We start from the raw sequence: 24,221 nt of genomic DNA on the forward strand, positions 1-24,221 counted from the left end.
GGCACGGGACATCAGAGCTTTGTCCCTTCCAGACGAGAGAATGGAAGCTCCTTTCCCTGGGCGGCTGTTTGCTTCAAATCCCTTTTTGATTCGGGGCATTTACAAGGCAACATTTCCCATCCCTTATTCAGATGTGTTTGGATGTTCAGCACCTCTGTTTCCATTGGATTTGGAGGCTGACTCATTTCCAGGGGGTTTCACCTAGAGCCTTTCCATAAAGGAAATCAGAGTTTGAAGGGTGAGCTGCACTCCACTTTAAAGTGCTTTAAATAAGACAGCCCAAAGAAAAGGCTTTACTTCCTTCCCCTTTCATGAAGGCTGAGAGCCCCAACATCAGCAATGCCACACTCACAGCCGCTCTTCAGCAACAGCTTGACAAGGGACGGGGAGTGGTTTTTTCCCTGAATTCAGTGCCCAGCAGCAGCTTGGCTGATGCCTCATCCCCTCAGTGCAGGCACGTGCCCTGGGGTTGTTTTGTGCTACAGGCCAGGTTAGATCCTTGGGGCCGGCGGATCTCCTGTCATCCTCCTGCAGATGCACCCCTGCCACCACCACAGCACCCACAGCCAACACCAGCCATTCAACAGCACTTGCTAACCCAAGAGCAGGATCAATTTCCCCACGCTGGGTTTAGGGCACCCAGGCTGTTTGGTTCAGCTCCCTGTGTGCAGCTGTGTAGCCTGCACAGTTGCTTCAGGCTGGCAGGGACATAAACCGTCTCCGGGTTAGCTAATCCCAAAGCAGATGCGTGGAGCAGTACAACATACGTGCCACCGGCTCCCCTCCCGGGGCGCAGAGCCTGCTGGTCATTCGCCACACAATGACAGAGCCAGCAATCCCTTTTCCCCAGCAGTTTGCAGCCTGGTCCCTTTTCAGGGCACACAGGGCAGCTTTGTCTTTGTAACGCATTGTCTGTGGAGCAAAGGCAGCTTTGGGAGCAGCACCCGCCTGGATCGGGAGACACAACAACGCACGCATGCTCCCAGTCTACCCGCAGAACTGGGAAGTGGGACCTGCTGGGAGGCCAGCTCCACACCACCATCCTCCCCAGTGCCTGGCAGCACGGAGCAGGGCCAGAGCCATGGAAATCCTCTTACATTATCTGCTGAACTGGGAATGTGAAATTCTATCCGTGAAAGCTCAACACTGTAAAATCCGCTATGGAATAGCTGCCTGACATCTGAGGAACCCAGCTCCTGATGCTGCTTAAACACCATCAGCGCAGGCAGATTCCTAGGGAAGGAGAGACTTCCTCAGTGACAGAAAGTTTGTATCAAAAAGCTGAAAACTTACCAATATTAATCTCATCATCTGTTAGCGTGTCACCAATAAAGTCGAACTGAAAGGACTGCAGAGTCTGAGAGAATTTCTGTACGGCCGATGAGTAACCTGGAAAAGGAGAGAGCGATAAGGCTGCGTGTTTTAAGTTGTTACACAGGAAGAGCAGAAACTTCATCTGAATGGAGCAGAAAGATGGTGAAGTGGTTAGAAAATCCACGGGCATCGTGACTTTAAGCACTTTGGAAAATGCTGCAATGCTAACAACCATTGGAGGCTGCACAGGGCATTTGTTCTGTTTTCCTTTTCTTTCTCAGCATTACTGATGCCTCAGCACCAGCAATGGAAGCATCAAATCAGACAAATGGCCGAGTGGCAGCCTTGTGTCCCGCTGTGGGCAGGGACAGACACCAACGTGTGTCCCCTGCAGGAAAACCTGCAGCTTTAAATGCAGTGCCCACCACCACAGGGAAGCAGGATGTGGACAGCAAAACAAGAGCAAAGGAATATTTGAATACTTCGATTTACATTGCTGTTTTCCCCACTTTTGGATTCTGGCAATAGACACAGTCCCTGGGCTCCTCTGTGGGGATGCACTGGAGACAATGCTTTGTGACCAGGATATTGGGAAATGCAAACAAGTGGCCTGCATGGGACCCTGACAGGTTCCCAGCTTGCTCCGCATTTCCGTCCCAGAGCCAGGAGCACCATAGAAGCCCCGAGCCACGTGGCAGGCAAGGACAGCCTGGTCCTCAGCCCTGAAGCACAGCCCCACTCTCCCCTCAAAAGCCGCCTTCAGTCTCCCCTCCGACGGGTCAAACCTCTCCTCCTGAATGGGCAGATTCAGCCCTGAATGTCGCTATTTAAGCACAGCTGCCGGGGGGGGGTGGTTTGGGGCTGAGAGCACGTAAATGTGTGAACTCCAGCACAGAACGATGCCATTGATTTGATGGAAACCCTCAGCGAATAATCCACCCTCAGTGCCCGCAGCGTTGCTTTGGGTCCGAGGCTCCCGTTGCGTTGTCATTCAGGGGAATCTTTGTTTGTCCCCTGTAAACCTCATCACCTTCCCCGGATGCTGCTGCTGGCCTCTGCCCAGCCCTTCCTTACTCCTCAACCACACTTATTCATGGGTCAACTTCAGCCACATTTATTCGTGGGTTAACTTCAGCCACCCATTTAAATGCCCACCTCGACCCAGCAACAGGGCCCCTCGCAGACCCTCACATCCAACCCTCTTACACCTCAGTATGGCACCGGGTCCATCGCTGCCCCTACCCGATCTGGTTGGTGTCCATCCCTCTGTTCGGCATCCCTCCATCCCCCTCCACGTGTGCTGGTGACATGGTGCCAGCTCTGGCTGTGTGTGCCCGGGAGCACGGCTGCACACACCAATCCCACTCACAACAGGTTTGTGTGCAGCATTTTTCCATGCCAGGTGTCAGCCCAGCGCTTGGCCCCGGCATCAGAGAAATGGTCCTCAGCGAGCTGCTGCCTTTTGCGTTTTATAGGAACTGCGGGGCAGGACAAGAGCAGAGAAGGCTTCAAAAAAGCCAAACAGACTAGATTTTAAATAGAAAAAAAAGAAGCAGCATCAGTGACTTCTATTACCTTTTCCTTTCAAAACATTGTTGCCTTCAGAGTTTATTTGCCATCGTCCGGCTGAAGGAAATCCAGGTGGATGTGCTGAAAACCACAGCTCACCTGGGCTTAGCAGCGGCAAAAAGATGAGCACCCTTCATTAGTCCAGTCTTGCTTGGTTTTGCTTGGGATACAGAATGTTTTTACTTTTGGGGAGCCTTCCTCATCCTCATCTTCAGCAAAGGCGGGTGCAAGGAGCCCCGGCTGTGAGCAGTGACTGTGTGCATCCACCCCGTTGCTAAGACCATTGCTCAGACAGCCATTCCCATTGTCCCATTCCGGGATGGCCACCCAAGACAGCCCAGGAGTCACCAGGATGCCATGCACAGACCGCAATGCAGGGAAACATCTGTGGGAGCTGTAGGGTTAGGAAAGGAAAGGAGAAGCTGGAAGGAGAGCCAGGGCTCCAGTGCCTGGCGTGGCTCCGGAGGAGCGTTAATGGAAAGCAGGCTCTTCTGGAGGAGCACGACTCATCCTCCTACACGTACAAAGCCTTGGCTGAACACTGGCTTCTGACAAACCATACAGACACACACAGGACACACAGCATCAGGCGCTGCTGTGGGACTGAGGGTGTTCCCATAATGATGGGGCATTTACTGGGGTGACTGGTAGCAGAACCTGCCACGGCACAGCCACCAAGAACACATTTGAGGGCTGTGTCCAGTGGGGTCCAGCAGCCAGGACAGCACCAGGGCCCCATGCAAAGCATTTCCAGCCAGAGACCCCAGGCGGGAAAGCTGTGCCTTCTCCCACTGACACCAGAACAGCGGCATGGGGACACCAGGGGGTAGGGAAAGGGAGAGAGATGAGCCGCAGCTGCAGGAAAGCAGCTCGACAGCAGGAAGGACACTGCAGTCCCTGGAGCTGGGCAGGAAGAGATCAGCTGCATGGAAAAATGAGGCTACATCCCCGTGCTGGAAGAGATAAACCCATATACTCCCTCGTTTTAACAGGCACTCAGAAGTTTTTTCCCCCTGATACAAACACACAGCTGCCAAATATCCCCACTGTGCACACCCAGATCCTGGCAGAAGGGAGGCTGGAGAGGGTGGCTGTAGGATCTGCCCTGCTCACACAGCAGCAGGAATGCCTGTGGAAGGAATAATGTGTGCTTCCAAGCCAGGGACATCACTGCAAAGAACTCACAAAGCCTCACCACCACCCACCAGCCCCAAGGACCCTTCCTGCTCTTGGTACAGCTCAGCCCGTTTCCATGGAAATGCTCCAAAATGCATTCGATTATGGATCTTCTAGGACTCCCTACAGTGTTCAGCAAGCGATGCCAGCTTTCACACTCTGTGGTTGCAATAATTCACTCTTCCAGTGACCATGAAGTCCCATCTCCCTGCACAGCCCAGCCGAGCCGTGCCCGGCCGGAGGGAGGCAGGGAGCGGCAGCCATGCTCTGCTGCGGCTGCACACAAAGAACTCGGGGTTGTGTCTCTGCACGTCCAAACACACCTCCAGGGACCACAGCTACTGAAGGATGCACCCCATGCCCGCTCAGTTCTTGTTTCAAGCAGTCACAGCAAACCCAGGTCACCCAAGATGAGCAACAAGAAGATCTTCTTGTCTTTGCAAAAACCACGGGCTGCTGAAAAAGATCCCAGCCTGGAGCCCCAAACTGGGCACAGTTCTGCTTTCCCCTCGCTGGTTAGAATTTAAACCAGAAGGAAATCACTGCCATGGGCCAGACGCAGCCCCATGCATGCTCAGGGAGCTGCCACTTGAAGGCCTGCGATGCTCCGGATGCCCCAGATGCACACCTCTAATCAGTGCTGTGCTCCCCGCTGCCCACCACCACAGCAGTCATCAGCCAGCCACATCGCTAGTGTAAAGCATTCTTGATTTAACTCGACTCCAACCAGGGCTAAGGACAAAGAGGGAGAAGACAGCTAGACCCAACCAGCCCACAGCGTCCCTGACACGTTCTGTCCCCAGGAAGGGGACGAGACGCCCTGGTCTGGATGGGAATGCCAGAAGGGACTTTACCTGCCCTGATGCACAAGCAGTCAGGGGAAGAGCAGCCAGAGGCTGCCGCGAGAACAACTTGCTCCCAAATCAAGCTTCTGCACCCGTCAGAGCAATGCACAGCAGCGCGGAGATGTCCTGCACAGAGCAGCTCACCAGCAACTTCCACAGCCTATCCTCGTGACTTTCTGTAATTGCCAACATCTTACTTAAAAATTAGAAAAATAAGGAAAATCCAAACTGATTTTGAGCTATGACAACACAAATAGAGACCAAAGGTAAGGAGGAGCTCCACTGCTGGATTTTGCTTTCCTCTTCTTCAGCTTGAAAACAGAAACATTAAGCCAGCCACACACTTTGATTTCTTCCAAATAAGCAGACAAAAGAGGAGTTCATCCTGTACTTAAATAAGAATGTTTTAAGCAAAGGACAGATTTTAGGGTTAGGATCTTAACTCTGAAATCCATTTTTTTCAGGGAGGTGCTGCCAGACCCTGATGTGCAGCAGCTGAGGATGCAATCAAATTTCTTCCCAAAGCCTGGTCACTAAGGGATTTTTTCTCTTTCCTTGTGGAGGGTGGAGCAACAGGACATGCAGAACACGAGCGAAATCATTTTCCCCTGCATCACGCAAAAGAGAGAGCTGTGATCCCTGAAGGGAAAAGAATGTGCAAATTGTTAGCGACTCCCACTGAAGAATTTCCCAGGGAGTTGCATCATGGAGATGGAGTGCATCCACACTGCCACCCCAGAGACGAGGCTGTGGATGTGGTACCCGGCCACCGCTTCCCGGGGATTCTCTGTGCTTGCAGCAAAGCTTTAGGAGATGGCACACAACACGTTTGGCCAAGTGGTAGGATTCCGCTCCAAGCTGCTCAACAGGACTTGAACAAATGCTGAAAGGGTTGCAGAGCAGAGCAGATTCACCGAGGCGGTAACACTGCCACAGCCATGGTCCCCATGGGCCAGAACCCAGCGGTGGGGCTGGCTGCCGCTACGTCCGCATGAATTCCAGCCCAGCTGGTGTCCAAACCGTCACCACACAGCGAATGGCTCAGTGCTGCCCTGGAGCAGAATAAACTCAAGCGACCAATGGAAAGCCTGCTGAGAGCCACAGCGCGAGGGGAACACTGCCCGGCTCCACAGGAAAGCTTCCCGTGTGCTGTGGCTGGGCAGCGCTGTGGGCATCGGGGTTGTAACTCAAGCAAGTACGCAGATGGAAGAAAAATCATAAAATCATTAGGGTTGGAAAAGATCTTTGAGCTCATCCAGTCCAACCCCACTGTGTCAATTGAATCATGTCCTGAAGTGCCACATCTACATGTTTTTTTAATCCCTCCAGGGTTGGGGACTCCACCACTGCCCTGTGCAGCCTCTGCCAGGGCTTCAACTCTCTTTCAGTAAAGAAATTTTCCTCATATTCAATTTAAACCTCCCCTCGCACAACGAGAGGTGCTAAGTAGGGTGAGCTCTATGTGCTGCACCCATTTACACCCCTATTTATACACACAGAGGCCAGTCGCCCTTTCTCACAGCCCTCCCCACCCCTGGGGACAGGGCGTAGGAATGATGAATAAAGAACAGACTCTTTGAAAAAATCAAATAAACTCCAAAAAGCTGAGCTATGGGAAGCAGATGAATTTTCTCCTCCCTCGGGAAGCGAGATGCTGAGGAAGCAACCCACACCCAGGGGGCATCAGGATCCCTCCTGCAAAGCGGCTGGTGGGTAAGGGCAGGGCAGAGCTGCACAAATCCTTGCTGCGCTTCGGGCCGCCCAGAGCTCACTGGCTCCGAGCGCAGTGGAGTGAGCTTTTGGCACAGCTGCTTTGGCGCAAGCAGCAGTAGAGGGTGTGCTCCAAGAGCCGTGGCTCCCTGCTGTACAACCAGTACGAACACAGGGAAAACAAACATGAAAACAACAGCCTCTTATCCGGGGCAGAGCATCAGCAATCCCCACAGAGATATCTTCAGATCTGCGGAGCCATCGGATGCATCTCATTCCAGCTTTCCAGCAGCCACCCTTCCCCGGCAGGGTCCAGGCAAGCAAAAACCAAGTGCTTTTGCGGGCGGCTTCAGTGAGTGAGCGCAGCCAGCAGCTTGCTCCCCCAGCTCCCAGCTCACGATGATTTCAGAGTTTCCTTAGATAAGGGCACAGAGAAGGCCAGGCAGGAGGGCGATGAGTCATACGCCATGCAAGGGGAAAGCTTGCAAGCAGCTTATGAGCCATCCAAAGTGGCTCAGCACCGGCAGGAATCCGCATGGCTCCTGCTCCAGGCCTGGGAGCTGCTGCCAGTGTGGACATGGCCAGTCCTGTGCCAGCTGGCACCATCTGGGAGCATCCCCGGGCACCTTCGCCTGACCAGCACCGGGGTGCCCAAACCCACCTGCTCCATGGAGCTCCACTGGGTGGGCTTTGCTGGGAGCTACCCTGCCTCTGGGCATCTCTGCAAGACCTACAGTCCACGAAGACTCGAGGGTCCTGCTCTGTGCCTGTGCCACAAAGGATCCCAGACAGGTCCCTAATCCATTAGCTGATGGCACAGAAACAGGACACGTCCCACATGCTCCATTTACACTGCTACAGGATTTAGCAAGGTTAGTAAAACTGCTGTTGTTTTAAAAATATCTACCCTCAGCACTTCACAAACAGTCTTGGCTGGAAGAACAGGATAAAAAGGAGGCAGAACAGCCTGCAGAGAGCAACCTGAATTCTCCACTCATGTTTACAAGCTTTATCTCAGGCTGCTTAGCTGCTCTTATCGTCACTGAACAACCGTGACTGCACATTCACCTGCACAGAGAAATCGGTGACAGAAAGGACACCAGGCACAGGGCAGTGTTGGAATGAGTCCCAGAAGGGAAAAGCCAGCACAGCCTGGGAATCACTGCTCCTGAAGGAGAAGCTCAGCCAGCAGTGGTGAGGAGGCTGCAAGGCAAAACTAAAGCCAAGTTCACCATCCCCAAACCTGAATGAGAAGTTTCTAAAAGCATTTTTTTCTCATAAGCGTTGGAAACTCAAAATCCTGGTTTACACAATTTGCAACCTTTGTTTAATGCTCAGCAAGGAAAATACTTGAATACCTGCCACCTGCTGAGTGTCACCAGCATTCCCTCTGGCACGTTCAAGGTCTATAAACAGCGCTGCTGCACAGGGGAGTTTGTCCTTTTCTTCTATAAACCTCACTGCACACAAGCTTTGTGCTTGTGACAGCCCGAGCTGAGAGGCAGCACTCCCAGCAGCGGCGGCACCGCAGCCCAGCACCCCCGGCACGCTCTCACCCCTCTCCCCATGGGAAACTTGGCACACCAGCAGCTCCATGCCGAGTGGACCCACAGCTGGGCACCAGAGATCGGTGCCAGACTGTGTTCTCCGGGCGGGTCCAAAGTGGCAAGGGGCTGAGCAGCAGCGCAGCCAGGACCGTGCCGCAGGGCGGTGTCTGGCTGTGCAACAAGCAGGGCTGCTGTTGCCGCTCCACGGAGCCAGGCTGGCATGCAGCAGGACAGAAGCCACCCGGGAAATGCCTGTGTGTGAACACGAGACCAACATAATTAATAGATCATAGAACCATAGGATGGTTTGGACTGGGAGGACCTTAAAACCCATCCGGTTCCAGCCCCCTCCACAGGCAGGGACACCTCCCACTGGGTGAGGGTGCTAAAATTAACATGTTCCAAAAATTTCTCAAGGAAAAAGGCAGGAAAGCTGAGTCTCCACACGTGACTCAGGAAGAAACTCTTTTGTCAGCAGCAGGGCTGCTGTGAGCCTGTGGGCTGTCAGACAGGTTGCAAAACATGGCAAACACCCACATTCTCCCACGGAAGGAGCCAGGAAAGCAGGAGAGGATGGATGAAAGCTCTCTGCGTGTCTCATGCATGGCAGAAGGAAAAGTATACTTAAACACATGAAAGCAACAACCTCTTGCCCTGGCCCTTTGCGCTGGCGCATGCAGCTGAGTCCTCAGGCAGCACACTGAGGTGATGATGGGGCTGGAAAAAGCCCTCACAAAGTACTGTGCATTGTTTTGGGTTAAGCTGGCCCAGGGCTTGGCACTGGTGGCTCCCACAGGAGCTATAGGATGCCCGGCTCTGCAGGAAGCAACCCTGGGCAACATTTCTGCCCCAGGCTTCATATCAGCGAACCAAGCAGAAGCCAGCAGCTCCTGGAGAGGCTGCTGGAGACCCCGCCACCCTGGATGGGTGGGCAGACTCAGCTGATGTAGGGAGAGGTGCAAGACCATCCAGGCGCTCCCCACAGAGCCTGCAGCTCCCGTGGGAGCCACCGACGCCGAGCCAGGGCGGCAGCCACACGGCCAAACAAACAGGACAGCACCAACAGGCAGGGCGAGCAAACTGCTCTGGCCTGGGGCAAAATCAAACCAACACACATCAGTGAGCCCAAAACAAGGGGTGGGATACAGATACGCCTCGCAACTGGGGTGAAACAAGGGGTGGGATACGGATACGCCTCGCAACTGGGGAAGGCAGATACTGTGTGCGTTCCTTGTCTTTCCTGCCTGCATCTGCAGATATGGATTTGGTGGTTGGGGGAGGGCTGGCTTTGTGGAGGGCTTTTTTTTTGTTCCTTATTCTACTACAGTTTCTTAATTCTGGGATAGCGCATGTCTGGTTTAGATTGGCTCCAACTCAGGGTCTTGGATTCTGTGCATAGAGTCTACAGTCCTGGAAAATGACCTGCTTCGTCTGTCGGCTGCAGAGACTCCCCTCTTCCCACCTGTCCTGAGGACATCGCAGCATGCATGCGCAGAGCGGTGCTGGCGGTACGTGAGCTGAAGCCCCCGGCATTGACATGCACACACTCACAGAACCTTTCTTTGTGAGTTGAGCATTACTTCAGAGTGGCTGCAGGGGATGGGAATTTGTAATCCTGCTCTGCCGAAAGGCACAGACACCAGCCCACAGAGGGGGAAAAAAAGGTGATGCGATATTTTCCAGTGGAAGGAATCACATCTGGTAGATATTGCTATGTGCATTCTATTAGGTCAAGGACGCCAGAGTACTTCCAGTATCGCTTCTGCAGATAGCGCTGTGTGTTACCAACGCTGCAGAATGCTGTGGTCTCTCCCACACACAGAGTTTATCTGCTCAAAGCCTTCCAAAGCCTCTGTGTGAACAGCTTCCAGGTGTTCCTGCTGTCACCTTTGCCAAATGTTGGTGCAAACCACAGCCTGCAGCACTGTAGCAGGGATACGCAGGAGCACACGGGTCTCCAAATCCTCAAGGAGACATTGTTGTTCTATTACTGCATGCTTCTCTTCTGTAAAGGCCCTGGTTCCTGGCTAAATGAGTTACAGTTAGCGAGAGTGATCAGTTCAGGTCTAGAAGGTTTTGAGGTCCCCACAACATCACCCCAAAATGTCTCTTCAGACAACTGGTGCTGAGAAGTCAGGAGAAAATGTTAAAAGTTATCAGCAGTAATTGGAGCCCTTCCTGGATGAATCCCCCGAGAGGCCCGAGAAGAGCAGCAACGAGCGGACAAGTACAGGGAGAACACATTATTGCTAGAGGGGAGTGATGGATTTTCCAGCAAGTCATTTTTCCCCCGCTGAAGCCCAGAAAGAGCTGAATGTTTGCTGTTACGGTGCAGTGTGCTCCAGGAGAAGGCGTCCCAGCAGCAGCAAGCTGTCCCCTTCGGGCAAGTCAGCCCAAGGCAGCTCCTACCAGTGCCACCAGCACAGGGAAAACCAGGTCTGCTGTGAAACAAGAGATTTCAGTGATGCTCCAGTGGGAAAGCGTCAGTGGACAACCAACAGATCCGTGTCTCTGTTCCTCCTCGGTGTCGCTCTCCCCAGCCTCCCTCATTCGGAAGGTGACAGATGAGGCAGTGGGGCTAATGCCCAGCTGAACTCAGCCCCACTCCAGCCACTCGCTCAATCTGCAGCTCCGGGCTCAGGTTCCTCCGAAGCTGAAGTAACGACAAACACCATCTGCTATCTCCAGAAGCAGGGACGCAGACTGGCCAAGCTAACGACACCACCAAGCCTTCATTCAGCTGATGTGACCCAGCCAGGGCCAATTCTTTGGTTTGAGAGCTGTGCCTACTGGTCCAGGGTCTGGTCCTGCATCCGCTCGAGTCAAGGCTCAGTACTGCCTGTCGCTGGGTCGCAGCATCAGGACAGGGCATGGATACAACCAGAGAAGAAAGAAGAGGGCAGAAGAGCAGCTCTCAGCTGGTCAGATCCGCTCAACAGCAGCTGCGTTACTGGCCCAGGGCTCAGGAGCAGCCTCCTCACGCTCGCCTCACCAGGGTATCAGAGAAACTGCTCACGAGTCTGGCTTGGACTCAATTCCCGGCTGTACCGGACCACTTCCATTAGATAGAAGGCCTCTGTGCATCCTCATGGCTGTTTTCGGTGCGCATCTTCGTTAATGTGCCATATGCTGGCTCACAACTAAGCTGTCTTTGTGGGACAGGATATTTTTACTGCAGGCTCTCGATGCCAAGCTCTGCTGTGAGTGCAGAGCTAATGTTTGCCTGGAAAGCTGCAGTCTTTGTGTGCCAGCAGAAGGGCAGCGTGGGACAGGCTCACTCTTCTTCCCCATTTTCCAGAGAAGCCTGAGGTTTGTTTGGACATCGGCAAACTCCAATACCGGGCTCTAACAGACTGGAGTAACAGATTGAAGCCTTTCAACCGGCACATGGGGTCTGCAGGAACCGGGCAGAAGGGCCACACCAGTGCTGCTCTAAACTCACTGAAATACCACCTTCTGTGGACACTCCGCTTTCCTATGCTCCAGGAACCCTAAAGCACCTCTGACAACAGCACAAAAACCTGCTGGGAGCAGGTCTGCCATGCTGAGGACCACAGAGTTGCCCGAGCCCACAAGTGAATTCCCCCACACAGGGCACAGTGCCGGACGACAGTGGGGTCTTCCCTGCCCACCCAACCCCTTTCATTACAGACTGACGGGTGCTTTGCAGGCAGTGACACCTCCATGCATTCCTTTATTGTGTTATCCTTCCAGGATAAACCACTGGCACTGCCAGGGGAGGCCAGTGAGCGACATGCAAAGTCAGAAGCGATCTGCAAAGCTTTATGCAATCCAGAAATCAAGTTCAAAACCACATAGACAACATTTGCATGAGAGCTCAAAGCTCTTCCAGCTTCAAAGGACCGTTTACACCATTGCAGCACTTGTACATCAATGAAAAAAGCCTCAGCTCAGCATTTCTCAAGCTCCATTTGATGTATAATGGCAAAGGAAGATCAAAGACCAGAGAGAAACTGACGGGTTTGCATTACCACACACATTGCAGCAAGGAGAGATTCCAAAAATCCCAACATACTGAGCCACAGAAAGAAAACGCTGTGATGGAGCCATTCTTACAACAACCATGATGCTAAAGAGCCACCTACTCCTGACAGCCGTGCTCGTGGCCTCCAGTGTGCAGCCTGCAGCGAATCTTGTCTATGACACCAGTGCTGCCCACCATGGCACGGGGCTGTGGACGCTGGGACACAGCCAAGCTGCTGCTGGGGATGGACACCAGTCTGCGGGGATGGACGGACACCGGCCCAGCACGGTCCAAGCAAGGCAGACCTTGTAAACTGGGTGCCAGCAAGGAGCACTGAGCCCAGCTTTCAGGGGTGAGAGAAGCAGCCCCAGGGCTGCCCTGGCTTACAGAACACCAAGGAAGATGCTGGCTGGCCGCCCCAGGGAGGAAGGCTGACCTCCAGCCCCCCTCCATCCCACCAGGGCCAGGCCACTGCCACGCAGGCTTCAGCCCCAGTAGCTCAATGTATGGGACCAACATCATCACTTGGCACTGCCACGACTCTGCATGCTCCCGGCACAAAAAAGAAGGTATGCAGCCAACTTTACAACAAAAATAACTTCCATTTCAGTCTCGCAGTAATACACTCGCTATCGGTGACTTTCATGCTCAAGAATATTACAAATGAACAATATTTTCCTGTGCTTCAGTCAGTTTAATTTCTCTTTTGGCCCCACCCCACGCTTACTCAGCGCACGGTGCCCCATGTACAGTCGCCTGGTGGGGTTTTGTCAGTCAGAGAAAAACTCACACTTACAAGCAGCAGCCGTGTGGCTGGGATGGCGTGAGGACCCACACCGGGATGCGGGGAGTGCATGGCACTCAGGAAGGCTTCAGCCACAGTATTTTATTGATCTGCCGTGTCAGAGCTGGGTGGGTGGGGTGGAACCAGCTCCTCTTGGCAGGCAAGAGGAGTTTAAAGCACAAGGCACATCCCTCACTGTGGTAACAGCCCCACACCAGGCAAAGCCTTGAAGCGCTGGCAGTCCTGCAGAAGGAGAAACCGAGGCAGGCAGCGTCCCAGGGCAGCTGAGCCCCTTTTACTGCCTGCTGTCTCCTCGGAGCAGGACGGCACAACCAAAACCACACATGCACGCCTTCCCTTTGGTGTGAGCTGGGGGGTTCCTGCAGCCCCAGATAAGGCTCCCTCGATGCGTGTGCTTGGAGTGGCACTGGCCACGGCTGCTGCCCCCTTCCTTCAGCCCGCTCTCAGGGAGCTGCTCCTGGCACTGCTCCATCACAGACCCAAGAGAGGCAGGGCTTGCCAAGGATGGGTCCCATCTGGCCCCCAAACAACTATGCCGGGCAGAGCTCTCCCTGTGGCTCCTCTGGGCATGGGAGCAAGAGGTGAGGAAGCCCTGCTGCCTGGGAAAGCACTTACCAGCCAGGGCTCCAGCCCTTCCCTGCGATGGGGAGGGGAATGGGAAGGGCAGTGCAGCTTTTCATTGGAAACATTGAAGGGAAGCTGAAGTTGGCAGAATCCTGCAGAGGAGCAGCAGCTCAGGAGTGGATGGATTTCTCACATCCTCCCACCACGGGTCCCTGCTGCCCCAGCTTCTCCATCTGGGAGCCCAGGAGCATCAGATTCGGCTCAGCAGCTGGCCCCAGCAATGCTCCTGAGCTGTGTCACAAACAGACCCCTGGCAGATCTCCACACCATGGCATCTCTAGCAGGAAGGTGGACTCGCCTCGTGTCTCCTCAAAGACAGCAGGTAGGCACCCAGAAGCAGGGTCCCCCAAGCCCTCACTCCTCTCCTGGAGGAAGCGTTGGGTGTCTGCACCACACACGGATGCCAGGAAAACCACTTGGGGATGGGGACTAAACACCTCACCCAGATCAACGGAATTCTCCGAGGAGGCCCTCACTGCCTTAGAACTGCTCCTGAGGCACATCCCGGCCACCCTTGCAGCGATTCCCATCGCTGCCCACCACCACCAATGGGTTTCAATCTGGGAAACAGAGGGAGGACGTGCATTTGTGAAACAAGGAATCTGTTTAATTAAAGGAGCGCCCCTACCAGCCAGACCTGTACCCCTGGAAGTGCTTCATGTGGAGCATTCACAATTCCACAGCACCTGAATGGTTCATTCCACAAATCTGTACTCAAGTTCACACACTAATTTGCTACAAATATGATTAGGATGAATTAATCCACCAGCAAACGGGCTATGAAAAAGGCAAAAACCATCCAAAAATCTCCAAATAGAACTCAGCCAAGCAGCACTTCTTGGAGATAGGATGCCTGGCTTGTGCTGCTGCCACAATAAGTGATCATGAGTGGTTTTTTCCATTTTTTAGCTTCTAGAGACTTTGCTAGAAAGCTCCTACTGATTTACAGCCCAGCAGGTAGGCTGGGACACCTTAACTGGCCAGGCAATTTCACGCAATACCAGCAACAAAGAACAGAACAGAACAGCACACCCACTCCTGGATCACAGACAACTCAAACTGCCCGGCTTCTCCCAGTGCAGGGTCCCGCAGAGCTCTACATAATGTCACATTCATTTTTTTCCCTCCTATTACTCAGCAAATGGAAAATAAAAGAAAACTTTGAGCAGTCTCAGATGTTTAAGTCTGCGCAGGTCACTACAGCCCTGCAGACTATTTTCCCTCAGTGGGGAACGGTCTTTCTTTCCTTGCAGAACTGGCACGGAGGCGTGTGTTTGCATCCCACCAGACCACGATGCACCCCAGCCCTTTGTCTGGCCGCTTCCATCCCCACCAAAGAGCCCACCAGCTGGAGACAGCAGATGTTGGACACGGCTGCAAGTGTGAGCAGAAGAGGGGACCAACCGGCTCTAGATCTGACATCAGAGTTTATTTTAATTGATCAGCAAACAGCATGCAATACAGATCTGTAAAGCCACCAGCAGGCTGTATGCAGTGCAGGGAGTCAATGCCTTGGAACAGCTTGGCCAAAGGTGTAACCAAGAGGGAGCCTCACCCATCGGAAGGGCGGAGGACAGGGCCTCTGGACAGAAGACAGGTCCAGTCAGAACAATCAGCATAATTAACCCTCTACCCCTGATAAAGAAATCTCACTCTCTCTCCTGGTGAGATCATCATCATCACCTTTGCTTCCCAAGCTGCTGAAGGACAGGGCCAGACCACCGCACTGCTAAGGGGCAGAACTGAATTGCCAGCCACTGCTGTCTCCAACTGTGAATTGTTTGCCATCGATTTCTCTGTCTGGGAAGTGGATTGTTGGCCATTGTTTTCTCCAGCCGCGAAGCACTGGAGCACTTGTTGGCCATTGCTTTGTCTGGCTGGGAAGCAGATCGTTGGCTATCGCTTTCTCTGGCTCAGAAGCAGATTGTTGGCCATTGCTTTCTCCGGCTGGGAAGTGGGACTGGCCAGCCATCAGCCCAAGGTGGTTAGGCAACGCACAGTGAGTAGCCCTGAATTCCTACTCACAGTCCCACCTGGACAGGATTCAGAGGAAGGCCCAGAATTTTTTGATGCAACGCATTAGTTAACGGGAATGGGCAAACCCCTGTGAGCTGGTGGAAGCCCGGGTGAAAATCAGCCCCACAGCCTTCCCAGCCGCTGCTCAGCCCTGCCCGCTGCTCCAGCCACAATCTTAAAAAAGAAAACAGCACAAACCCACCCCCACCGCCCTCAAGGGAAGGGATTTAAGGCTTCCTCAGTTCTGGGGGTTATCTGGGCTCTCAGGGTGCACTCAGCTTCCTCCTTTGCCCCTTCCTCCTTCCCAGTCTCACTGGGACTCGTCTGCTGACCCAGCAAAATCCCCTCCTGTCCCTGCTCCGAGCACAGCGTTATGGCTTAGGAACACAAAAAAGGGAAATGGATTTGATCAGAGCAACAAAGAAAAAGCATAGTATTTAAATCAACAATTCTTAAAATCTCTTTGGTTTTCATTTTGTTGTTTTCTTTCCCCAGGACTGAGCAGAGATTTGGGTATTTTGTAGCCCACTTCAGCGTCTCAGAGCCCTGTGATGTCTGCTGTGTCAGTCACACCAGCTTTTGTCCTTGCTGTTTTCCAGATGGGCACACACCGGCTATTCCAGCCACGGCCTTGATAACGAGGAAGCTCGGAATTATTCTGAACAAAAGGGCAGCAGCTAAAGCTATTGACACGGACTGAAACCCAACCAGCTGGCAAAAAAGAGAGCGTACGATAGGATCCTGCCCCGCTGGTTTGTTATTTGCCTCTCGTTGGCCCGACGCAAGCGCAGCACCCGCAGCCGCTGCGCTGCAGCCCCCGGGCTGGAGGGAGGGGGTCGAGGGCACTGTGCTGCCCTGTCACGGGGCGAGGGGGCAAACAATAGACTGCCTTCCCCAAATATGAGATTATTCTCCTTAAACGAAGGTGGTGCCAGCTCTGCATGGACACCTTGGCACAGTGGGAGGCAGTCTGCTGCCCGTCGCCTGCCAGCCCACCCCGACATGATGCTGCGATGAGGGCTGCCCCCGGGGGGGTACAGGGCATGGGGGGATGGAGGGGACCCCCAGGAGGGGCGTATGGGGGGATGAAGGAGACCCCAGGAAGGGGGTGCGGGGGGATGGAGGGGACCCCCAAGAGAGGGTATGGGGCATATGGGGGATGGAGGGGACCCCAGGAGGGGGTACGGGGAACGGGGGGGATAAAGGGGACTCCAGGAGGGGAGTATGGGGCACGGGGGATGGAGGGGACCCCAAGAGGACGGTCCAGGGGGATGGAGGGAACCTCAGAAGAGGGGTATGGGGCACGGGGGGATGGAGTGGGATCGCAACAGGGGCTACGGGGGAATGGAGGGGTCCCCAGGAGGGAGGCACAGGGCACGGGGCTCGGGGGAGGCTGCCCGTGTCGCTCGGGGCTGCGGGCGGTCCCAGCCGCCGGTGATGCTCCGGGCTCGGTCCCACCCCGCCCGCGCCCCGCTCACCGCGGATGGCGGCGATGAGCGCGTTGCCGTCCTTGATCACCTCCTTGATGAATTTGTTGGTGCGCTCCAGCTCCTGCTCGTAGCACTTGAGGCGCTCGCGGAAATCGGGGCTGTCCAGGTAGCAGTCACTGAACTCCAGCGGCGGGTGCCCCATGGCTCCGCTGCCGCCCGCCCCCGGCTCCCCCGCCCGAGCGCCGCGCCGAACGGCGACCGGCCCCGCCCCGCGCCGACACCCGCGCCGAGACCCGCCCCCCGCAAGCACACCCCACCCACGGCCCCGCCCCGCGAGTTCAGCCGCGCCCACAGCCCCACCCTGCGCCTGAACACCCCGCCCATAGACCGCCCACGGCCCCGCCCACGGCCCCGCCCGCGCCCCGCCTGCAGCCCCGTCCCTCCCCACAGGCCAAGCCCACATTCATCCAATCCACGCCCAATTTCCACGTCCACCTCCGCATCGGCCACGCCCACATTCAGTACGTCACGCTCATCGCATTGTTGGCTCCGCCCATACAGCCCCCGCCCACCATCTCATCGGACACGCCCGCCGCCCCGCCCCTCCCTGCCAGGCCCACCCCCGGCCCCACCCGCCGTTCACCACCGTCACCGCCTCCTCCCAGCACGGCCCCGCCCCCTGCCCGCTTGGCAATACCAAGCCCCTCCCTCGTTGCCAGGGACGCCCTCCGTAACACCTGACGCAATACCTACGCGGCGGGCGGTGATGACGTCAGCGCGGCCTCCACGTCGCCCGGGCAGCCAAGATGGCGGCGGCAGAGGGGAGCGGCAGTGCCGGGGCCGTGGTAAGCGGGCGGAGGGCTCCTGGGTGAGGGGCTGCTTCTCCCTCCCTCCCTCGGTAGGGTAGGGTAGGGCAGGGTAGGGCCGGGCCGGGCCCCGCTCCGCTCCGCTCCGCTCCGCTGGGACGCGGCGGGCAGGGGCTGTGCAGGAGCAGGGGAGCCGGGGGACCAGTAACGGGGACAGGGTAGGGCCAGGATCAATACATGGCAGGGGCCTGGAGCTGTTGGGCCGCGGCCTCTCCCGCTCCGCTGCTTGCCCCGAGTTGTCCCTGGTGGAGCTGTGCTCCGCCCCCGGCCTTGCTGCCGCTTACCGCCGCGGCGAGGGCAGCTGGGTTTTTTAGCGCCGGGCGCTCAGCTGTACTGGGCTGTGCTCGGGCTGCAGGTGCGGTTTCTTGGGAGCTGTTTTCCCCGTGCAGCCCATGATGGAGCGCCGCTCCACGGCGGCTGGGCGCAACGATCCTTAGAAACACAAATAAGCTCTCCGTTCCGTTAGTTATGGCTGTCTAAATGGGGGACAGAAAGCAGGTTACAGGGAGTCACTGAAGTAAACAGAAGTGTTTTGCATGCGCATACTTCTCTATTTTCTGGACCGTGGTCTGTTTAAGTAGGGCAGATGACAACTGGGTTCTCTTAATGCCAGTTACTTAAGTGTTGTATCTGGGTTCTAAACAGTTGTTTTCATCCTAAACCCAGCTGGAAAGCATCTGAAGTGAGTGTGAGCTGGTTTGCATTTGTTCTTTTTAAAGGTTTCAAAACCCATTTAGTTTGCAGGGCTTGCAGATGTGTCGATATCTGAGGACATCCCAGTGGAAGGGGAGATTACTGTTCCTGTTGGATCTCGTTCTCCTGATGACGACTACTCCACGCTGGATGAGCCCGTCAGGGACACTATTGTGAGTCTGTGGCAAAACACGTGTTCTGCCAGCAGTTACACATCTTTGTGCAGCTCTGCTTCACTTGCACTTCACTGTAGGTTCTGGATCTTGTTTAGAAGTAAGCACATAAAATTAATTTAAAAAAATCTCAATTATGGCCCCAAAGTTTCCCTGTGCTCTCAAAATCTTTGCAAGGAGATGGAGCTTGGGTGAAAAGTCTCATGACCAATAGCATTTTGCATTGATTTTCTTTCTCTAGAAAGGTTGTTGTTCTGATTGAGTGTTGTTAAAGGATAAAACACTGGGATTGCTGAGGAAGGTAGAAGAAGCAGGCGCTGTTTCTTGCAGAGGATGCTACAGAAACGTTTGGGCTTGGATCTTCTGCTTTACCACTGATGCTGCTTTGCTTCTGTTGTCTACTTTGATTTTGTGGCTTTTGTGATGGGATAAATTACAGTGTTTCTTCTTTATTACAGCTGAGAGATCTGAAGGCTGTTGGGAAGAAATTTGTCCATGTCATGTACCCAAAGAAGAGCAGCGCGCTCCTCAGAGACTGTGCGTATGAGATTATCAAACTCTCCAGATCATGTTTGCCGACAGACTTTACCTACGTGGGAAAAGGGAGAGTTCAGTGGGACAGGGATTTGGAAGTATCTGTTCCGCATTCTGTCTGTTGTTGTAGAATGCTGGGTAGGAAACATGAAAAGTCGGAACGTTACCTGAGCTCGTTAGAAGCGGAATGTGTGCCAGCAAGTGCAGAGCCGTAGCTTTAGCGTTGGTAGAGTTGGAATAGATTATTTCATAGAATATGGTACAGAATGCTAAATAAGTAAATTACGAAGGAGTGTGATGTGGAAAATGATACACTGGGATTGGGAAAAGGTGCTTTGTTACTCCCAGGAGAATGAAGCAGAGCACTATTCCATGGTATTTATGTAATTTTTCCCTTTGCCTGCAGGGGATCTCTGGGGCCCGTTGGTGCTTTGTGTCTCACTTGCACTGTGAGTACTTACAGTGGCCAGCCGTGGGGGTTAATGTTGTGTTTTCCATTGGAGAAATGAGAGATTAAGAATTTCCGATCCTGATGTTGAGATGAAGTCCATCTGATCCTCCCCTGGTCTTTTGCAAACACTGGCCACTCAGATTTCCTTACAAAGTGTGTTTGTCACGGTTGGAAGCCTCTTAGGGCCTCCCATTTTTGACCTTAGGATTTCAGGGCGAACCCATCCTCATGCCCTGACTCTGGGATGCTCTCACTGAAAGGTGTCCTGATCCACGTGTCTGTGACTCCAACATGTGTGGCTGACTTGGACCCCAACCTTTGTCCATGCCAGGCATCCCAGAGGAGCAATTGAAAGGGAGGCTGTGGTACTCGTTTACAGGTGGGAGGTGGTGGTGGCTCTGGGAGTCCCTGGTGCTCCCTTGGAGCACAGATCTGCCTAGAGTTGGATAGAAAAGTTGCTCAGATCCATCGGCTGAGGCATGCTTGCACACTTTGTGTGCAGAAACTGTTCAGCTTTAGCAGAAGTAGATGGTGTAACCAAAATACTCAAATCTGTGCATGCCCACTTCTCTAGGCTTGTGCTGCTTGGATCCTGTATTTATTATAAGCTTTTTGTGAGGCTTGTATTTTTTATTGTGCAGCATGCTGCCTGCTTTGAGAGGCTACCAGAATTTTGGTACTCCCATTTTTACCCTAGCCTCTTGTCTGTGGCTCCATATGTTTAAACACGCCTCAAAACAAGTAAACAAATGAGCTGAAATGCCCTCAGTTGTTTTCCTTTCCTGTACAAAGCCAAGGATACAACTAAAAATAAGAAAACAGATGAAAAATGATCAGTTGGCATCTGAGTTGAGGACTGGTGTTTCGGACTCCTGTCATCTCTTCCAGGTCTAGAGAATCCCGTTCACTGATTGCAAGTGCTCCCTTTCTCTCTTGCCTCCCACAGGATGCTCCAGGGTGGGTCAGCAGACAGCAAAGATGATGGAGGGCCCCAGTTTGCCGAGGTCTTTGTCATCATCTGGTTCGGTGCAGTTGTCATCACGCTAAACTCCAAGCTGCTTGGGGGAACGATGTGAGTGCTGCTTTATTTAGCAGCATTTAAAGTGGTCCCTTGTGCGGAGTCTCTGTACTGCTTTGACTGCATGTTTTCCCATTTCTGTCTCTCCTTTCCAGATCATTTTTCCAGAGCCTGTGCGTCCTGGGTTACTGCGTCCTGCCGCTGACCATGGCAATGCTAGTGTGCAGGCTGGTGCTGCTGGCGGGTTCTGGCACTGTCAGCTTCATCATACGCCTCATTGTAGTGGCTGCGATGTTTGGCTGGTCGACGTTAGGTGAGTTCCTTTTGGCATTGTAATACTGTGGTGTGCACCGAGCAAGGTGATGTTCACAGAGGCGGATCTGCCTGCGTTCCATTGGGTAAAATTGGTGGATGTTGGAGCTTAAGGCATTTCCAAGGCTGCTGAAGTTTTGTAGAAGGATTCTTCCAGTCCTTGTGTTGGCAGAGGTACCTTTACTCCTGTGGATTGTCGTGGATGTGCAAGCTGCCTTCAGCGGGAGGGTGATCATTGAACATTAAACCCATGTGAGACTACTGGGTGTTACAAATGCTGCTAGGAAATGCTGGTTTTCTGCACATTTGTTTGCATTGTTTCTCCTGTTCTTAAGCTGTAAGTCTGGCCCTACTTACAGAATGTTTATCAGTATTGATCTTTGGGTATGATTGGTGACTGTAGGCCGTTGGTACTGAGCAATGGTTGCTCTGTTTCTCTTTCAACACAATTATAATGCAGCCCCTAGTTTGAAGTGGTTGCTGTCTGCAATGGTTCTGAGACTTCCAGTATGGTGCTGCTCATATCTCAAGTGTTTTTCTCTTTCACCAGCATCTACAGCGTTCCTGGCGGACAGTCAGCCCCCAAACCGCAAGGCCCTTGTCGTCTACCCCATCTCCCTCTTCTACTTTGTCATCAGCTGGATGATCCTCACCTTCACACCACAGTGATTGCCAGGCAGGAGGGAAGAGACTCTCACATGGACTGAAGCTTTTTCACGAGTGCTGCAGTTAATTGCTGGCTTTATCTCTTTCTAATTTATATATAGAGATACTGTAAAAAGGCAGGAGAGGGGATAAAGCCAGAGAACTGCAAACCTGGTCGTTTGTGTGTCACTCTTTTTGAAAGACACAGAGGGCCAGCTGCTGAGGGGGTGTTTACTTAGCTCTGCCCTTCAGTTATGTTGGATAAGAAATGCCCACTGTGACAGGGATTGGTCTGCCCGAGGAGCAGAGCGGGAGATCCTGGAGTTCCAAGATGTTGGGTGGATGAAGATGGAGTTGTAGGATCGCACAACGTGGCAGAATTCTTGCTTGCGCTTGGATTCTCACTGATGATGAATATGCCTTACGAAATAACAGAACTACTTTGCTGTTATGTGTGGGGTGGGGACAAAATGCGTTTGACTCCCTTTTTGTTTACTTGGAGTGCTGAAATGTGTGTAAAGGGCATTGTAGGACTGTGAGCTCTCACTTTAAAAACAGATTTCAGCAAAAAGTGACCTGGCTCTGCACTGCAGTTTGTTAGAGCTGTGGGAAGGGAACTGCCTTTCCTCATGTTCTCGTGTTGTGTGTTTGTGTCATCCCTTCATGCATCAGGAAAAAGTGTTTCAGCTGAACCCCTTCAACACTGCAATTACTGACGGACCCGTGGATCTGATGTGAGGGTGTGTGTTTGCACTGGGAAGTTGCAGACCTTCTTGTGTGACCTGGAGCAGGGAGTTAAAAGTCCTGGTGAAACAGGCCCAACTGGTTTGCAGCCGGGACTTGGCTGTCACTGCATGTTGAGAATGGCAAATGTTCTGGACAGTAAAGTGTGTGTCTACTAAAGGCAAAGTTCGTGTGAAGTATGTGGAGGATTTGATACCCAAGGTGTTTGGGTGCAAATGTGCCACACCAGGATGTGGGTCCTGAAGTTTTAAAGCGGGTTGGAGGAGGGAAACGACGACGTGATGAAGGTTGCAGCTGCGGTGAAGTCGGATGTGGATTCTGGTTCTAGCTGCTTGTGTGTGATTCCATGTGGTTGTTTACATGTCAAGCGCTTCACCCTGCGCGTGTACACATGTGCATGTGGTTCCTTTGTGCACGCACTGAGATGGGAGGGACTTCTCTATAGGGTGGGTTTTGTTTAATACCTTTTGTAAAGGGGAGGATGGTTCTCTTGTGTCCTGTGGGTGCATTTGTGTGCTGTGCCCGGCTGTGTAACCACGCCACTTACAGCTCAGTGGGGCATTGGGACCTGGGGAATGGACTCTTGGAAACTGGACAGGAATTATTTATGTTGCCTGTTGTTTCCAGTCAGCAATATGAGGGGAGAGTGTTGAAACATCTGGGGGTGAAAAAGTGCTGGTAAAATGTCGCTTTTCCTGTAAGTGCTTCCTTTTTGCTATGGCAATGGGGGCAGATCTGGTGCTGGCACATGCAGGGCCTGCTGAGGTATGAGTATCCCTGATTTTTGTATAAAGGGCAGATTCTGCTATACACAGTATGGGATGGCTGGAGAGCACATTTCTAAGTAGATACTTTGCAGATTAAAAGTATGTTTCTGGGAGCATGGAAGGAGGAGAAGAGGGAAGGAAAAATCCACTGCTGTCTGTGGGGACCCGGCTTTACCACAGAGCAGTTGTTAGCGGCGTGTGTCTGCGGCTGACGGCAGTTCCAGCTGCCACCCGTACAACCACAGCTGTGGCTGCTCCAAGGGGTTGCGAGAGGAGCTGCGGTGGTTCGTAGGCGTGGGTATACATGGAAACAGGGAATTCTTAAACTTCCATTAAATTATTAATGCTATGCAATGTGATTTGTCTTTTACGTGTGCAGTTTCCATGCATTAAAACATTGGTTTGACTTTGTGAGGCTGAGAAGGAATATCCAAGGGAAGGTGACAGTAAAGCTGTTGAAGGATCCAGTGGGATTCGAGTCAGATCTTTTGCTGCTGCAGCACAAGAACTTAACCACACTTTTAGATAAATCATTGGGATTCTGTCCCTGCAGTGCCTTGAGACTTAAACTGATGTATCTGAAAGGTAACTGAAGTAACTTCTAATTGAGTCAGTGTCTATTGAAAAGGAGGACAATGATTTTTAAGAGTAATTAAAATCCCAGCTTCTTCCTTGCTTGATTTGACTGAGACCTGGGCCTCGTGACGGTTTGTTGTATCCCTGCTTTTGGCTTACACAAGAGAACATTTTTATACTCACTGGGTTTACTTTCCAGCTGCTCACCCAAGTTTTCAGTCGAAGGGTTTTCTTAACCTAATGGAATGGGCAGGAATGTTCTGTTATACAGTGAACCTTTTGGGTTGGTTTTGGACTCATAGCAATTCCTCTTTAATACGGAACCCATCATCCTCTAAAGCCATCCAATCTCTCTTGTATCTCTAAAGATGCTATTTGTTCCCTGGGAACCAGATCATCTGTGGTTCCTCTAGCAGGAAGC

At 53.1% G+C, this 24,221-nt stretch overlaps 2 protein-coding genes across 3 annotated transcripts in view; one reads left to right on the top strand and one right to left on the bottom strand.

Moving 5' to 3' along the window:
* The window catches only part of OPHN1 (oligophrenin 1), a 57,570-nt gene extending 40,294 nt beyond the window's left edge, over positions 1-17,276 (bottom strand). For both annotated transcript variants that reach the window (XM_054076076.1, XM_054076075.1), the window contains exons 1-2: positions 17,070-17,276; positions 1,294-1,389 (exon numbers count right to left, since the gene is read on the bottom strand). In XM_054076076.1, the coding sequence (XP_053932051.1) occupies positions 1,294-1,389; positions 17,070-17,223 (250 nt within the window). In that variant the 5' untranslated portion in view covers positions 17,224-17,276. The remainder of the gene's footprint in view (positions 1-1,293; positions 1,390-17,069) is intronic.
* Positions 17,277-17,741: 465 nt separating this feature from the next.
* Positions 17,742-23,879, top strand: YIPF6 (Yip1 domain family member 6). The gene is made up of 7 exons (XM_054076030.1): positions 17,742-17,866; positions 18,625-18,753; positions 19,212-19,290; positions 19,694-19,736; positions 20,685-20,810; positions 20,912-21,069; positions 21,619-23,879. Exons 1-7 carry the CDS (start codon positions 17,828-17,830, stop codon positions 21,735-21,737), a joined length of 693 nt encoding a protein of 230 aa, XP_053932005.1. The 5' UTR covers positions 17,742-17,827; the 3' UTR covers positions 21,738-23,879.
* Positions 23,880-24,221: the final 342 nt, after the last annotated feature.

Source organism: Cuculus canorus, chromosome 10 (genome assembly GCF_017976375.1).
Source record: "Cuculus canorus isolate bCucCan1 chromosome 10, bCucCan1.pri, whole genome shotgun sequence".
Lineage (NCBI taxonomy): Eukaryota > Metazoa > Chordata > Aves > Cuculiformes > Cuculidae > Cuculus > Cuculus canorus.

What these genes read in the sequence shown, in the direction of transcription:
- YIPF6 (XM_054076030.1), top strand. Translation starts at nt 17,828, where the DNA reads ATGGCGGCGGCAGAGGGGAGCGGCAGTGCCGGGGCCGTG. An exon ending in CTTTGTGTCTCACTTGCACT is followed by an intron (nt 19,737 to 20,684) that starts GTGAGTACTTAC and finishes TGCCTCCCACAG; the next exon opens with GATGCTCCAGGGTGGGTCAG. An exon ending in GTTTGGCTGGTCGACGTTAG is followed by an intron (nt 21,070 to 21,618) that starts GTGAGTTCCTTT and finishes CTCTTTCACCAG; the next exon opens with CATCTACAGCGTTCCTGGCG.